This window comes from Marmota flaviventris, chromosome 8 (assembly GCF_047511675.1).
Source record: "Marmota flaviventris isolate mMarFla1 chromosome 8, mMarFla1.hap1, whole genome shotgun sequence".
Lineage (NCBI taxonomy): Eukaryota > Metazoa > Chordata > Mammalia > Rodentia > Sciuridae > Marmota > Marmota flaviventris.
This window is the reverse complement of record NC_092505.1, coordinates 3,262,205-3,279,296: the sequence shown is the minus strand read 5'-3', so window position 1 is coordinate 3,279,296 and position 17,092 is coordinate 3,262,205. Positions and strand designations below refer to the sequence as shown.

Below are 17,092 nucleotides of genomic sequence, written 5' to 3'. Positions count from 1 at the left end.
CCTTCAGGGTTCCCAGCCGCCTGTCTGTGAAGTGGGCGCTTTAAAGTGTGTCCTGTGGCTTGTGGGGAGAATGAGTCACGTGAGGAGGGTTAACTGAGGGATGTGCGTGGGCTGTGGAGTGGTGGGGACACATCACAGGCCATGGAGCATGGCTGCCGTTCACCATCCCTCCTGTCACCATCTCCCTTTGTGACCGGGAAGCAAAATAAGAGGTGGACTTGGGAGGAAGAAGCAGGAGGCTGGACAGAGAGCCCTTGGTGAGGGGGACAGGACGCGTGTATGTGTGTGTATGAGGTGACACGCGTGCTGTGGAACACCTGGGCACAGGATCTGGGCCACCAAGGGCCACAGGAGACAGGACTGAAGAGCAGGAGCACTGCCCTATCAGCCGGCTCCTTGCGGGCTCCTGAGCCAGGTGCCGCCTCCAGACACCACGTTCCGCGGCAGACAGGAGCCTGGGCTGGGGCAAAGCGGGGACCTCGGGGACCTTGGCCCCCTGTCACATTTGGAGGCCTCATAACTGGGTCAAAGCAGGCTCAGGCCTGTGTGCCCTGCCTGCATCCGTGATCTGTCCTCCTGCGGTGCCCACAGAGGAGGCCCAGGCTGCCAGGGAGGGGGCCAGTGCTCAGTGCTGCTTCTGCACCCGGGAGCACACTACCGCCCGGACCCCTGACGGCGCACGGGGCCTCCCAGGAATGTCCACCTCCTCCACAGGCCAGTCCTGGCTTGCCCTGTGGCCACTGCTGATCCTCACACACACACGGTTAGCGGGCGTGGGAGGGACCATCGCTGTGCCAGCTCACTCACGCGGTGCCGTCATCAGGACTGTCTCAGTCATTCCCACTGACCTGAAGGTGACAGGCCACTGTGCTTCTCCCTGCTTGCTCCAAGGCTGGCTTAGGGATGGGCCAGGGCCACACCTGCAGTGTATGGGAGACTCTCCCTGCAGCCCAGAGGTGCCAGGACCCCAGACCTCAAGGGAATTGTAGCAAGACAGGAGCAGGGTCATGAGCCGGGGTGTCGCCGTGCACCCTACACCTGCCCTCACTCCCTGAGGGCACAGGGTCTGGGCCACCAAGGGCTTGTCTCGTCCTGACCGCAGCCCCTGCTGCCCTGTTGTTACTCTTTTCTGGGGCACAGGGACTCTGTCACCCGCCAGGAGGGAAGTGGGATTCATTGCCTCCAGGGCCCACTCTTCTGACTGCGCGTGGTAACGGGGTGTTGGGCAAACTGCACAAGGAGGCGTCCGCAGCCCGGCAGCTGGAAGGAGGGAGGCATGGCCACGGTGTGTGGGGACAGGGCAGGAGCTGTGCGCATGTTGGCCCAGCCAGGTGCAAGGTGCTCTGGGATCCTTCTCCACTGTCTTCCTGGCCTACCATTTTACAGAGGAGGCACCAGCTCAGGCACATGGAGGACCCCAGCCCCATGATGTGTGAGGACTAGATACAGGATTTGAACCATGGCCGGTCAAGTTCATTAATTTCCTGGGGCCACACAGCCGCTCCAAGAACAGGCAGGATGGGGTGAGCTGCCCTGGCCGAGGCGTGTTGGGGGCACCCTGACCAGATGGGAGAGGCAGGGAACATTGACCACTGGGTGAGAGAGGTCTGGGAGGGCCGGCCGGGGAAGGAAGGCCTCCAGCCCCGGGCTGTGGCTTGCAGAGTCGGTCCAGGAGGCAGTCAGTGGAGCCCCAGGCAGAGAGCCAGGAGAGGCTCCGAATCCACCTTGCAGCCCGGGGGTGCCAGGCGGCCAGGCCAGGCCTCCTCTTGGGGTGAGCAGGTCTCCCGCATGGTGCTTCAGCGTGGGGTGGTCGCTGTAGCCACCTCTGGGATGCAGTGTCATGGCATGCCCACCTGATCCAGAGCAAGAAGGGAGGCCACAAAGGGGGATGGCAGGACACCCTCCCCTGGGAAGTACCCTCCCTGGCACTGAGAGTGGAAATTGAGTGGTCCCGTCCCCCAGAATGCTTCTCAGAGGTGCCACGTGTGAGCGAGGGCTTCTCAGGGCACCTCCAGCTCTGGGAGTGCCTGGGCCAGGGCAGCTGCTGGCTGCCACCTTCTGTTTGGAGAATCACATCAACGTAAATAATGATGGGGGGGGCTAGAGCCCGCTGTCCTCAGCCACGTCCTGCCTCCAGAGCTCAGAGGAGCCGCTGTGCCTGCGGCCGCATGTGCTAGATTTCTGCTTGCTTTGCTTTCTCTTCCAGAGTTTGGATTTGGGACTGGAAATACCCTCATTGTCCAGCTTAGAGCGTGTCTCTCTTTAACCAGCATTGGGTCCCTCTCAATCTGCATGTGGATAGACTGGGAGAAGCAACCATGTGGGACTGGAACCTGCGTGCAGAGCAGCCCCAGCTTGGCCATCTGCTGGGTGTTCTGTGTGTCCCCAGCCGGGCAGGTGGCAGCTCAGCTGCACTCCTGTGGCCTGCAGAGCATCTCACCTGTGGCCCTCCATAGGGGTCTGTGGCTTCTGGCTGGTGGTGTGCTACATTGTTCTCCCAGAGCGTGGGTCTATGTCCTTCAGCTTGGTAATGTGTCCCAGGGCAAGCCCCTGTTGATAGACCGGGTGCTTGGAAGGACCAGGACACCCTCCTGGCCTGGCAGCTGCAGGCTGGGGTCACCCTCCCCACTTTCCTGGCACCTACCTCCTCCTCATGGGCCCTTCTAGGTTTTAAGGTTTGCCACTTGAGTTTTAACCCTGCTTTGGTGACAGGTTTAAGGAGTCCTCAGAGGGAAGCTCTTCTCCCCAGTCTCATCCAAGCCAAGTGGGGCTGGGGTGAGTAAGGTCCAGGAACCACTGGGGAGGGGCCACGGAAAGACATTCAGCAGAGCACCTCAAGTCCCAGCACGCTGTCCAAGTGCCAGCAGACCTGGGCCACGTCAGCCCAGGGAGATGGAGGTAACCAGAGGTGCAGCAGGAGAAGCATCTAGAGTCCAGACACCAGCCTTGTAGCGTCTGGTGAGACTAAGTCAGTTCCCCAGCAGGTCCACGGCCTGCCTGAATCCAGGAGACTCCAGGGGCTGCCGAGCACTGGGCCAAAGGGTGGGAAGGAGAACAACCAGAGGCCCAGGCCACTGTGGAAGGCACAGATGTCAAGATGCCCACAAGCCCCAGGTGAGGACTCCTCACGGGGACACAGGAGCTTAGAAGCTGGAGTAGCACATGGACTTCCTGGTTCCTGGGGGCACAGAGGAAAGTTTCTCACTGGTGACATCACTGTGCCCCTGGTCAGCAGGGCAGTGAGGGGTGTGAAGTGGACAGGCCAGCTGCTGCTGTCAGGAACAGAGGTGAGGAGGCCACACGACCCAGGGCATGGGGACCTACGGGACTGGACGCCATTCCCAGGTGCTCACTGATGCGGCCATTCCCTGCCTGTGTCTGGATGCCGGTCTGTGCCCAGCACCATTCAAAATACCTGGATCCAGGCAGGCGGGAAGGGGCTTCTGCTCAGAAGTGAACCGAGGAGACCAGAAGCCAAGGAGGGAGAGGAACAGGGGCAGGGAGACGACAGGAGATGGACAGATGGAAGGATGGACAGACGAGTGGGGTGCAGGGGATGCTGATCATGGGGAGACCACAGAGCCAGGAGGCTGAATCCCAGCAGGCTCTAAGGAGGAAGATGAAGAAGCAGCCCGGAGCCGTGGCCAGCTGGTCACCCTAGTGCACTGAAGTGGTGCCCGAGGCGCAGAGCAGCCTGCTGCGCTGTCATCCAGCGGCCTCCCGAGCGGGCAGCGGCTGCGCCCAGTGGACTGTCAGGCTGATACACCAAGTCAGCCCTTCTCCTGTGTCACAGTGGACCTCCCGCCCCAAGACTCGCTGAGGGTGGGAGATGGGCCATGTGTCATTTGCACATTTGGTCACAAGTGCCAGTGTCTTCATTCAGTTCTTGCTCCCTCTGACCGAGAAGCCTTTCTGGTACCCTAGGTCCATTTTGATGTCATTAAACCCAATGTCCCAAGCCTTGTTTCTGCTGTTGTCGTCAGCTCCAAAGCCCCTGTGGACTCGGAGAGTGCAGAACAAGGCGTGTTTTGATCATCGGGTGGAGCTCGGCCCCATAATGAGACAAAATGAGGCAAAGCTCCGGGGCCCTGGGGAGAAGCTGGGGTGGTAAGAAGGAAATGCCACTGGGTGTCCAGGAAAGTGGACTTTGACCTGTGGGCCCTGAGGTCCCTTTGGGGAGGGAGGAAAAAGGTCTGGAGAACCACAGTCTGCGCTGTCCCCAAGGAGCGGAGGGAGCTGCAGCTCGCTCACTCTGCCGACACGGGCATCCCATCCTGCCTCGGGTGGGGAACCCGGCACTGCCGGGAGAGTCTCAGAGTAAGGTGCCTATGGTACGGGAGATCATTTGGCAACCGTATCGGTGCCGTTGGTATATTTGGACAATCGGAAGGATCTTTTCTCAGTTGTTGTAGCCAGGTTCAGAAGCCTGGAAGAAGACCAGTTCTGATTTTGGAAGGATGAAAATGTGACAGTGATGGGAGCCACGCAACCCGGCAGACAGGTGCAGATGGCTTCCAGCTGTGCTGCAGTTCCCGTGCTGAGCGGGACCCAGGTCTCACATCAGCGTCAGGGCAGTGGTGAGCACACTGGCCAGGGAGTGCCAGTTCAGGTGGCCTTGAGCTGGGAAGCCTCACAGTCGGCGTTCCTGCAGGACACTGGCCCTCAGAGAGATTGGTTCTCTTGGATACAGCAGGTGCAGGTCAGCTCTGGGCGTGGGGTCAGGATTCTCCCCAGAGATCGACAGCCCTGTGGGCAGAGCAGCACCTGGGAAGGCATATGTCCCAGGAATGGCTTCGTGGGGAAGCAACGCCATCTGAAGGGCACAGCCAGATCCTCTGTTCCTGGGGGCATGCCCATCAGCTGTTGCCCCCTGGATAAGGAGGGACCTTTTGCCCTCATTATCTGTCATTTGCATTTTCCAGTGTGCCTCTGGTGTCACGCTTGGTAGCTGTCGTGCTACCACCACTTACTGAGCACCCGTGTGGCCAGGCTCCGTGAAGCCCTTCAGGCCTGTTTGACAGATGCCTCAGGTTAGTGCGGGCTCCACACTCATTAGCAGATGAGGAAACAGTTCTGAAAACCAAAGTGCTCAAGGTCACACAGCTAATTAGAGGCAGAACTTCAGAGACAGGACACTGGAGACTTTGGGAGCCACAGAATCAGCTGGGCCCAGGCCATGGCTGAGCCGTTTCCCAATTCCAGGGAGACTCCAGGTGGTCTTGGGGGTTTCTTACTCCGCCTCTTGTCTGAGGCCTCCTCCTTGCCAACTGACTCTTACTAAAGAGACACGGGACCGGTGACCACAAACACAGCATCAGTAGACCTGTGCCTGCAGCTGATGCCGGGTGGGACCGGTGTGCTGGGTGCCCTGCACCCTCTCCTGGAGCTTGCTGCCAAGGCTGCTGTGACAGGCCCAGAGCCACCCTGGGAAAAGACAGCGCAGGGAGGGTCAGGCCTGGCCACATCCCTGTTGTGCTCACTGCCTCCCTCAGCGGGAGGATTGCAGAGGTCAAGACATGTTTAATTAGAGGCCGAGGAATGTCGCCCACACAGGACCTGATTAGACTGGCCACTGAAATGCAATCCAGAGACCCCCTCCATGGTGACAGCCAAGCACCAGCCCCAAGTTCAGACCAGGTCCCTCAAAGCAAGTGAGGAAAAGGTTACCAAGACGGACGAAGCACATGCCTGCGGGCCAACCTGGGCTCTTCACTGTGACTCTAAAGGGGCACCACTGGCGTGCACGGGAGACAGTGCACATGGTGGTGATAACCCTCTCCTGAGCCACCAACAGCCCCTGCACAGTGCAGATGGCCTCTCCCCAGCCCCACCTGCCCTCTTTTTCTCAGGGTGCAACTGACTGGCCGCTGCCAGCATGAAAACCTTGGAAGTGGCTGGAAGTATCTTGGTGCTAACCAGACCAGCAGTCCCTGATGGCTGTGATTCCCACATCACATAACGTCAGCCTTGATTTTCATCTGGAGCATGGGACTCTCTGGCTATGATTTCTACCTCGCTGCAAAGAAATGAAGTGTCAGTAGAAAACAGTTCCTTGTGCCTCAGCCAGGGTCCTTGGTGTGTGGTGGGGTGTGGTAGGCCCTGCCTGGCAGAACTGGGAAATGCCTGGTCCCAGAATTCTGTGAACATGCAGTGCAAGATTTGCCATTTTAAAAAATTTACAGACGCACATTCATTTAAAAATAGTGATCTGTGTTTATCACCTCTTTATAACTGAAAAACATCTGTGTGAAACGAAGACCTGCTTCCAGTTGGGGAAATCTGGTCCATGCTCTGTGTGGTGGTGAAGCTGGGCCTAGCCTCAAAAAAAATCACAGTTTGTACAAGCGTCGGATATACGCACGGGATTACTCATCCCTAGCCATCCGTCGGGACCCTTGGGAGGTCTGCATAGGAAACCTGGAATTACCCTCAGCTTCCAAAGAAATTCCAGCCATATCTGACTCATGCCTGGTGAATCCTAGCTGGAGTGGCTCTGGGGAGGGATGGGGGCCCTGAGGAGGAGGAGAGGGTATATTTGAGCCCCCCTGCTGGTTGTGGTCATGGCTCTAAAGGGTTCCAGAGCTCACCAGAACATCTGAACTGTGCTTTTGCAGGAGCAGAGCAGGTCTCTGTGTGGCAGTGTCCTTAGGCAGCCAAGGAGCCAGGTGGCCTGGACACTCTAAACCTGCAACCCCTCCTCCGGCCTCTCTGCTCGCCAGCCTGTGGTGCTGGGTGACACGGGGAAGCACACAGCCCAGCCCCGGCTTCTGCAAGGAGCCAAGGAGCAGGAAGGAAAAAGTAGACCAGCAACACACAGAGCGCTGGAGGGTCAGCCCTCACCCGCTCAGGGGCGGCCACTCTCTTCCCCTCTGAATCTTGACGACCCACCTGGGGTGCGTGGTGGGGTCCCAGCGGCCGTGTGTTTCCTGTCAGGAGGACATCTGTGAGGGGATTCCAGATACACCTGTGTGCTGAGGTGGGCTGGCGGGGTTTGATTTTGAAGTTGGAAAATGACTTCAGGGATGTGGAGTGATGGGAGCAGGGCCAGGACAGTCTGCCTGATCATCACCCATGGGAGAGAATGTCCCTTGTTGAGAAACGACAGGCCAGGACTTAAGAGTCCATCTCAGATGCACTGGCCAACGGGTGCACGGGGCGGCAGGTGCATTAGACCACGAGGGCAGCTCTGCAGTGCTCTCGCTCTTTTCACGCACACACACTCGCTCTTTCTCTCTCCCTCTCCCCCTCCTCCTCTCCCTCCCCCTCCCCCTCCCTCTCCCTCTACCAAAAGCCTGAGCTTCTCTGCATGTGCAGGGTCCCTTATTTGTGCAGGGATGTACCCCTTGCCATGAGGCTGGAGGAGGAATTCCACCTGTCCCGGCCACGTGTCCTGGCCACCTCTGCTGGCTGCTGGTGCATGTGGAGACGTGTTGGTGAAGCCCCTGGGCCAGCAGAGCTCTGAACAGGGGTGACTGTCCGTTGTTTATCTGGTTTGTTTATGGCACACTTAATTACTGGAGAGGTCAGTGTGGCATTTGACGTTTGCACAATCACAGAACAATGGCCTGCTTCTCTGAGGGCACCCACTTCACCTAGCCCCAGGCACGGGAGACGCCACTTCTGTTGGTGACTGGGAAAAAGAGTCCAAGCTGATCACCCGGGGTGCTCTAGAAACCGCAGCTGTCCCCGGCTGCAGCTTGTTAGAGTCAATCTAAGTGGGGGAGTCACTTGCTTATTATTTCTGCAGGTAGTCAGGATCGGGGCCTAATGGCTCCCAGGGGGCTCGACAGCGCCCCAGTTTTCCACCCAGGCTGCCGGTGAGCTGTCGCAGCGTATCCGCTTGCTGCCCTTGTTGCCGGTGGCCTGTGGCCCAGGATCAGTTTTATCATGAGTTGCTCCTGCAAGCGTTGGCCCTTCACATCAACAGGGCCCAGTCCCCCAAGGGGTGCGAGACCCACCCACACCCTGTCAGGAGTTCTGGTTTTACCCAAGGGTGTTGTGGATGGAGAAAGGTCAGACATGAGCCCACACCCTGGCAGGAGTTCTGGTTTTACCCAAGGGTGTTGTGGATGGAGAAAGGTCGGAGCATGAGGTCCCTGGTGCAAGCAGAGAGCCCCGGGCCCTGGGGGTTCTGGCCTCTGAATTTCACAATGTGCCCTCCTCAGCTCTGCAAGCGCCCTGCCCACACCCAGTGGTTCTTCCTTCTGCAGAAAGGCACTTCTTCCTGTCCTCTGTTAATCATGTGGCAAGGGCAGGCTAGGCGCACAGTCCTGCGTGGTTACCCAGTGGAAACAAGCCTGCTCCCAGGAGCGGGGAGGTGGCTGCTGGGACCGAAACTGCCCTGCAGAGGCTGGCCAAAGCCCTCATGGCCCTGATGTGAAGACCCCCAGGGGTTGGCTGAAGTGGCTGGAATCTTGGCTGCTCTGCTGACCTGCCGTGTGGCCCAGGACATTCATTAACCCTCTCTGAGCCCTTGAATCGTGTTTGCAGTATATGGACAGCATAGTTCTCTGCTTTCTGTGAGGCATCTACAGAATGATGAGCTGCTACCACCCAGCCCTGAGTGAGGGAGCTCAGTAACACCTTGCAGGCCACATTTCTACAAAACGGGGGACCCCACCCTGAGTTATAAGGCTGTGTGCCCCGAATCTTTGTAGGTGTCGACAGGTTTCCTTTGTCCCTGTAAAGAGCTGTAGCTAACGTAGGAAATGGAAGCAGGGGTGCCTTCCGCTTCCCCAGGCTTCCTGAAATCCCCCCGGCCTGGAACCAACTCATCCTGTTGCTGAGGCTCAAGGCTGGGGGTGGGGCAGGGGGCAGTTGTCCATCTGAAAGGAAGCGCTCTGTGATCCTTGTTTGTTTGTTGTGTGGGCCAAGGAGTGTGGGCTCCATTTCCAAGGGAGGAAACAGTTCTCTTTGGGGGAAAATAAGTGCCTTCCTCTGCATGGAAACCCACAACCCTGGGCTCTGCCTGAGGCTCCGGGCATCTGCTCCACCCTGGAGCGAAGGCTGCAGGGCTTCTAGGAGGCCCCTCCTTCATGACTGTCCTGGGCAGGCAGCTGGACCTGCAGAGCCCCAGGCCTGTCTTGCCGCCTCACCTCCTGAAGGGACTGTCTGGCTAGGAGGAAAGGGGCGAGGCTTCCATCGGTGGCTGTCACTCTGGGCTCACTGTGCCAAGGGCCCACCTTCTGCTTGGGAGCTCCACAGACACCTATTTAACAGCCATATGTGCCGGGCAGGACTCCAGCTCAGGACCTGTGATGAAGAATCAGTCTGGTCACATCCGCACGGGTCTGGCATTCTCAGCACCCGAGGGACAGTGACAGAGCTGGGAGGCAGATCCAGTGTGTTGGAGCCGTGGTCGGGTGCCTGGGCTCCGACCGGGCCTCCCTGAGGCCGGCCAGGCTCTAGGAGAAGCAGCCCCCTCCACCTTCCGCATCGTGCTCTTCTGTTTCTCAGGGTCATTGAGACCCGGGTCTGGACAGCTCTCCCGATTGCTGATGACATAAACGTAGCTCATACCCAAGGCGCAACTAAGGAAACCCTGTCTCAGTGCCCAGTGTTACAGCATGGGGCACATGTGCAGCCCGCTGCCACGGCTTAGCAATGTGTGTGTCCCCAAAGATGCTTCTCAGAGAACAGAGGAAGAGAGAAGAGATTGGGAAGAGGACGAGAGAGAGGGAGGGAGGGAGAGAAAGAAGAAATGGAGAGAGAGGAACAAAGGGAGGGAGGGAAAGAGAAAGAAAAGGGAGAGGAGAGGGATAGAGAGAAAGAGAGCGGAGTTCTACCTTCAGATGCCTGCAGGCCCCAGGGGCTCCTCTCCCAGGTTGGACCCCATGCAGTTCCATAGAGAGCACCTGTGCCCCGCAGTGACCGGCAGCCCTTTACCCTGGAACCACAACCCCCCCCCACCCCGGCCCCGAGGGAGAGGTGCCAGCAGATTGTGTTGAGGTCCTCGGTTCACTGCGTTCAGGCCTGGAACTCCAGTTGGGTGGCTCTCAATGGCGAGGCCCCTGTCTGTGCCCCTGGCTGCCTTTCCCGTGATCAGGCTGCGTGCTCCCCATCTCCCTGCCCCATCCTGCCCCTGGGCTCTGGCTGTGGACATCACAGCCTGTGAGAGCTTCCTCCAACCAGTAATGTCATCTGGTGCCCCAGCATGGAGCCCAGGCTGAAGGCCAGCCCTGGGCACTGCTAAAGCAGAGGGCCCTGAGGCTGTGCCCAAGTGGACAGATGGACCCTGCCTGCTGGCTGGGGGACAGGCCTTCTCAGAGCCCTGAGGCACAAGGCTGCCCACATGGGTGCATGGCCACGTGCAGATTGCCCTTGGGCTCTGTGTGGCTGGAGGTCTTCTCAGTGACCCTGCTACATGCTCGAGGCTCCGAGTAGCGGAAGTTGTCTCAGTGACCTTCTCCATGCTCAGGCTGCTGCTGGCCTGCAGGGCCCAGCTGGGGAGTGCCCAGCTTCAAGAGGAGAGAGCCTCAGAAAGGTTTGCCCGGGAGTAACCTCAACCCCAGACTGAGAGGCAGGAGATGGCATTGCGTGGTATTTAGTGCTCCCTTGATGATGTCACGCGGGTCCCCTGGGAGCACAACTCTCTCAGCGCTCCGTCTGCCGAGCTGCTGTGCTAAGAGCATGGCCTTGTGCAGGGAGGGTCTCTGCCATCACCAGTGCCTCTGTGGCCCTCCACTGGGGGCAGGGGCAGCTGAGCTGCCCCCCATTCATCCCCCTCACTCCCAAGTGCTGGTGTAGCTGGCCTGTCCTCGTAGAGGGTGGTCCCTGTGCAGCTCCAGCTCCCCTCTGCCCCTCCCTTTGCCCCTGGGCCCTTCATGCTGGGAGGCTCCCTGGTCTCCTGGGGCCATGGCTGCCCTCCTCTCCTTAATGAGCCAGAGTGGCAGTGCCACAACCGACTCTCACTTCCGCTTCTCTGTGCCTCACTAAACAAGGCCTCAGGGACTCCCTGTCCAAATTAAGGTGGCACCTGGTGACAGCTGGAATGGTTAGTGTCCAGCTGTGCAAGGCAGGAGGGCAGCAGGGAGCAACGCTGGTGGGGCTCTGGCAGTGCATCGGGAGTCTGCTGATGGACAGCAAGTCCCCAGCCCGTCCGCCTCACGAGCCCCTTCACGGTGCCTGTGGGAGCTGGAACCTCGTGGCCAGGAGCCCTGGCCATGCAAGGTGCATCCCATCCAGTGCTGCAGTGAGAATGTGTCCTGGTGGGGCGTCTACCCGTGATTCCCAGCTCTGTTTGACCCTCCGAAGCACATTCAGCACCCCCCTGAGGAATAGCTTGTGTGGCTTTTCTTGGGACACGTAGGTTTATCTCTTAGGAAGCTCCTGGGTGGGAGATTTGGCAGAGATGCCAAAGCACTGGGAGTGGTTGCACAATGGGATGCTCTTTTAATTATGAATTCAGGGATTAATAATGTATTGATTGGTTATAAAGCAACTATTTATAAGTAAGTTGTATCTAAATCATTCATACTTTTATAAAATATGAATGGTTTGTAAATGAAATGCTGAGCGGATTGTTTAGTGAACACCGGCATGTGGGACCTCTGTGGGGCAGGAGCGAGTGGGCTTGGTGCCGCGCTGGGGGGCCTGGGACTCCTGGCTCTGAGGGGGCGTGGTGGACCTCAGCGGCTGGACGAGGGAGGGGGAAGTGCTCTGTAAACCCTGAAGCATTCTGCGGTGCTGGTGGCTGTTACCACGATTATAACCTGTGGATCGCAGTCAGGAAGGCAGGCCAGGCCTCGAGATGGCTGAGGTCTGTTTTGCAGCCCAGGGCACAGCGTTTCACACCTGTGTGAGAAACTCACCTCCAGCCTCAGCCGTCAGGCTAGCTGCTCCAGCCTTTGTGAGCACCCGTGCCAGGCGCCCTGTGACAGAAGGGAACACAGTCTGCTTTTTGCAGGATACAAGACCCTTCTGAAAGGCATCTCTGGGAATTTCAACAGTGGAGAGTTGGTGGCCATCATGGGACCCTCTGGGGCTGGGAAATCCACGCTCATGAACATTCTGGCCGGATACAGGTAAGCGAGCCCCACCAGCAGAGCCAGGTCCCCAATACTTGTTGCTCCGCATCCCATCACTGGGGCGTCCCGTTGTCCAGAGGTGGCTCCTGGATGCTCTGGCCACACATGCCCTGGGGTGCTTCAGGATCTGTGAGGGGACAGTGCAGGGAGACAGTGGCCCCCGAGGGCTGCAGACGGCCGCAGGTGAGTGGAGGACCCGGAGGCTGGGCAGGTGAATGAGGTGGCTCTTCAGGGAGCCCCCCTTGGCCGGCCCTTCTGGGACAGGAAGAAGTAGAAGGGTAAGGTTGGGGAGGGGGAAGCAGGAAGACGACGAGAGAGCACACAGGGGTGCACGCTGGGGGGAAGACAGTGTTTTCAGAGAACGGGGCCCTGTTGGGCTGGGCTGTGATTCTGTTGGTTGTTTGCAACTTTGGTGATCAGAGTCCCTGGTGCTGTGTCCCATGTCATTCATTGGTGAATGACTAGGAAACGGAACCTTTCTTTACAGTGTTAAAATGCTCTGTTAAGCCGGTCCTGATTCTTGCAGGTTCCGTTTGTAACTGCAGCGCGTAGTAGCAGTGGGAATCCTCCTCCCAGGGTGTTGCATTCTGCAGCTTCCCTTACACACAACCAGGATCCAAAAATATTAAGTGGGAAATTTCAGAAAGAAACAATTCGTAAAAACTTAATTGTACACCCTTCTGATGAAGTCTCTGCCATCCCACTGTGTCCCACCCAGGATGAAACTCATCCCTTGGTCCAGTGTATACATTAGTACACATTAGTCTCTTTGTAGCCATCTGTGTTAACAGATTAGCTGCAGTCAAGTGACCCTTATCTCACTTGACCATGGCCCCCAAGTACAAGAGTGGCCACGCTGGCAATTTTACTGTAGTATATTGTTGTAGTTGTTCTGTTTTCTTATTAGCGATTGCTTATCTCTTTCCCTGATTAATTTATCAATTAAACTCTGTCATGAGCACTACGTCTAGTATAGGAGTGAACATGGTACATCCAGAGTTCATGACTACCTGCGGGTTAGGCAGACCCGTGGACCAGGGGACTCCTGAAATAATCATTTCATTTACTGAAACAAATGGCAAATGTCACCTCCTCCTTAGAGCTTCTGAATCACTCCTTCGTACTAGAAACTAGGATTCTTAAAAAAATCTAACTTATGACAAACTCTGCCTGTTACAATCACATCTGAAATCGGGAACCAAACCCTCCGCACGAGTCTTGAGAGGGGCGTGGAGAGTGGAGTGTGTCCCGAGGCTGGCTGCTGTCCGCCTGGTCATGCCCCACAGCTCCTGGAAGACCCGAGGGGGTTTGGGCATCGAGGAGGTTGTCCTTTCAGGCCGGGCTACGGGGAAGGCCTGGAGGGAGGGAGGCCCCCCTCAGGCCACTGCAGAGGTGCCACCAGTCCCCGTGCTGTCCCCTTCTCGGGGCTCTGGGAGGCAGGGCTGCACAGCCGCGTCCTCAGGAGGAGGCTGGTGATGAGCGACGGGGTGCTGCCCGGACCAGGCCCCTCTCCCCTGACATGAGCACAGGGAGGTTCTGGAAGCTCACCTGTGGGCAGAGAATGCTCCCCCTGCAGAAGGACCGTCCCCCTGGCTGAACCTCTGAGCCCAAGGCGCCTTGGGTGTCTTTCCCACCCTGACGGCAGTCTCTAGCTGAGGGCAGCTGCTGCGGCCTGTGCTGCACACAGATGGCAGAAGCCAGTCTCACTAACCCTGCAAGCCCAGGAGTACATCCATCTAGTGGCTGCATTCAGTCTGCGGGTCCCCGCCCCCGCCCCTCTGCATCAGGAGCAGGGGAAGCTGGCCACAATGCGGGGTCCCAGAGAGCGGGGTCCCAGGGAGCTCTCACGTGTGGCTCTTCCCACCAGGGCGCCTTCTCCCTGTATTGTCCCTCCCAGTTAGCGTGGTGCCCTCTCTGCCCCCCATGCCTCTGTGTCCAGCTGGAAAGAGGCTGGGAGGGAGGCCCTCCCCTTTGGTCCACCCCTCTCCAGCCTGAAGGCCCCCTCTCCTTGGCTTTGCAGGGAGACCGGCATGAAGGGGGCAGTCCTCATCAACGGCATGCCCCGTGACCTGCGCTGCTTCCGGAAGGTGTCCTGTTACATCATGCAGGATGACATGCTGCTGCCACACCTCACCGTGCAGGAGGCCATGATGGTGAGCTGCCCACCTGCCAGTGCTGCAGGCCCCCGCCCCCGCCCCTCTGCATTGGGAGCACAGCTGCACGTGGGTGGACACTCTTCCAGGCCCCTGCAGTCACACCCTCTCTCTAGTGGAGTCCAGCCCCAGGCTGGCTGTGTGGACAGTTGGATGGAAAACAAATCCCCACCACCATGAGTCTTAATGGCCCACATTCGGCAAATCCACGGTCAGGTTGCTAAGATTATTGATCACTGCTGTGGGTGATCGTCTCCATGGTAACCACAAGTCCTCCTCCCCGTGGGCTGAGGAGTTGGCTGCCATCAGCCACTCTGTGTCTTTGGCCCGAGTTGCAGCTCACCTGGTCCCCTCCGTCTCACCTGCCTGTTGAGCATGCATGTGGCCCTAGCCGTCACAGATGTGCGACTGCAGGAAGCCAGCTGTGGAGCAGGGCCGCCCAGGGCCACCCAGCTGGGGAGGCACAGGGCTCTTGCAGGCAAACCTGACCCCAGAAGCTCTCCTCTCACGGTTGGGCTCGACCTCCCGCCGTGCATGGCTCGGCGGTTTCTGCAGACCTAGCAGGGCGCGCTGGAATGGGGAGGGGGTGTGGGAAGGCAGGCGTGGCCCCAGACCCCCCCACTGCTCGTGGCCCTTGCACCCAGTCAGTTTCTTCCCACGCCTGCTAAGTCCTCACTTAGTCCCCCCACAAGCCCAGTATGGGGGCCGTGCAGGTGGTGCCTGTGCAGTGGGTTTCCACAAGAGCCTGGATGTACTCTGGACATCCATGACCTCACCGCGTGCCAGGACTCTGGGCTCCCAGGGCCGTTGGTTTCTGTTTTTTGGATTTTTTTTTTTCTTTTTATTGGTACTGGGAGTTGAACCCAGGGGTGCTTAACCACGGAGCCACATCCCCAGCCCTTTTTATTTTTCATTTTGAGACAGGGCCCGCTGAGTTGCTTAGGGCCTCCCTAAGTTGCTGAGGCTGGCTTTGAACTTACGATCCTCCAGCCTCAGCCTCCCGAGCCTCTGGGGTTACAGACATGGGCCACCGCACCCATCTTCAGCACGTTTTTTACAAAGGCCCAGGCACAGTGAGTGCGGCTACACTAGTCTGTGGGCAGCAGATGCCACCTGAGTACCGCCCACGGAAAGGAGGTTGGAAAGCAGCCCACAGCTGTGGCTGCCCATCATGCTCACTTTGTGCTCGCTGTTTCCCGCCTTCTCCTGTCCCTGCCTAGGGTCCCCAGCAGGGTGGAGCCGCTCCAAGCACCGCAGTGGACGTTCTCAGCCGGGTCTGCCTGGCTCTTGACCAGCAGATGCAGTGCTTGCTCTGGTGTCCCCACTGGAGGGGTTTCTGGTGGGCCCTGGGCGGAGCCTCCTCCAGGGGCGTCAGTGAGTGGCAGCCCCACGGTGTCACCTGTGATTTCAAAGGGTTCCTAACTCAGCAGAGAGGGGCAGGCTAAGATTTCAGATTCCCCCCCTGCTCCCCGGCTGCTTTGGGAGGAAAGCGGGGGACGCGGCAGGGCTGTTGTCATTCATCTTGCAGGCACTGAGTGTCTGTGGGCAAGGGGCGTGGCCTGGGCTGGGGAGCCCTGCATGTCCGGCTGGGCCAGCATGCTCGCTCCTGGGCACAGAGGACCTAGGAGTTTGCAGAGGGACCAGGACACGCAGCCTGGGGTGAAGAGCCTCCTAGCTGCTGCTCGCTCAGTCTTTGGTGATACCATCTCTACCCACCCCAGCCCTCCCTGCATCCTGCCTGGACCCTGGGCCCCCAGCCCTCAGCGTGTTGCGGAGGGACTGGCAGGCAGGAGGATGGGGTCTTCCCTCTGCAGATGCGACTGGTGACTTCTGTGTCTCCCCCCAGTCTTGTCCCCAGGCTCTGCCGTGAAAGAACATGTATTTTCAGAGCTAAATTCCGCGAGCTTCTGTTTGGGGAGTGTTGTGCCCCTTTGAGGAGCTCCTAACTCGGGGCTGTGGCCCTCCCCACTCAGGGTCCAGCTCGGACAAGAGCGTGTTGGCCACTGTTGCCGGTCCCCTCTCAGACATGGCTGTGATGACATGACAGAAACCTGCTGTTTCTGTCCCTCACAGCCACCAGCAGACAGAAGTGACACTTGGTGTCACAAGGCAGGCAGCTGGCCCTGTGAGGTGACATAGGCCTGGCCCTGTCCCTCTCTGGGCTGTGGCCTCTCCTGTCTCTCAGTCTCTCGTTTGTTTGGCCCCTTCAGGGACTTTGCCAGCTAATGAGGTGGGCGGGCTGTCCCTCACCATTGTGCCCTGGAGGAGACCAGGCCCCCAGTTTGCCCCAGACGGGGGGTGGCTGACGCTGGGCATGGCAGTTCCCGCACAGGACTTCATCCGGTGGCCGAGGGCCCTGTGCTGGGCTGGTAACAGGATCTAAGTGCACAACAGCCAGAGGGGCATCGGTTGAGTGGCTCGTGCCAATTCCTGGGGTGTGACTCCCCCCATGGATCATTCCAAGCCTTGGCTGATGAAAGGTGCCTTGGAATTCCTAAACCCACCACGGGTCCCTGCAGCAGCCCGTCTTCAGGCCTGCTGCCTGGGTTCCCTTCTCTGTCGCCCACACCCAGCTCTCTCACGGGTACCGCAGGGAATCTACCTGGGACACCAGAGTCCCCAGACTCCCTCTGCTCCCCTGCCAAAGCTAAGGGACGTGGAAGCCGGGGCCTCCGGGATCTCCTGTGGCCACCAGGTGGCCCAGAGACGTGGCCCTGTGTGGCTCGCCCTGGTGCTGGCCACCCACAGCACGGTCCTTGTCCCCACAGGTGTCAGCACATCTGAAGCTACAGGAGAAGGATGAAGGCAGGAGGGAGATGGTGAGTGTGGCTTTGGGACCGTGTGTGGCCGGGAGGCCTGGGCGGCCGGTTGGCAGCGTGCGGGGGGCTTTGGGTGTGGCCCTCCTTGGACTTG

General features: G+C 58.8%; 1 protein-coding gene across 2 annotated transcripts in view; it reads left to right on the top strand.

Annotated features, from left to right (window-relative positions):
- Positions 1 to 17,092, top strand: part of Abcg1 (ATP binding cassette subfamily G member 1) — a 60,310-nt gene that overhangs the window by 24,741 nt on the left and 18,477 nt on the right. For both annotated transcript variants that reach the window (XM_027929018.2, XM_027929019.2), the window contains exons 3-5: positions 11,906 to 12,023; positions 14,047 to 14,179; positions 16,948 to 16,998. In XM_027929018.2, coding sequence (XP_027784819.2) covers positions 11,906 to 12,023; positions 14,047 to 14,179; positions 16,948 to 16,998 — 302 coding nt within the window. The remainder of the gene's footprint in view (positions 1 to 11,905; positions 12,024 to 14,046; positions 14,180 to 16,947; positions 16,999 to 17,092) is intronic.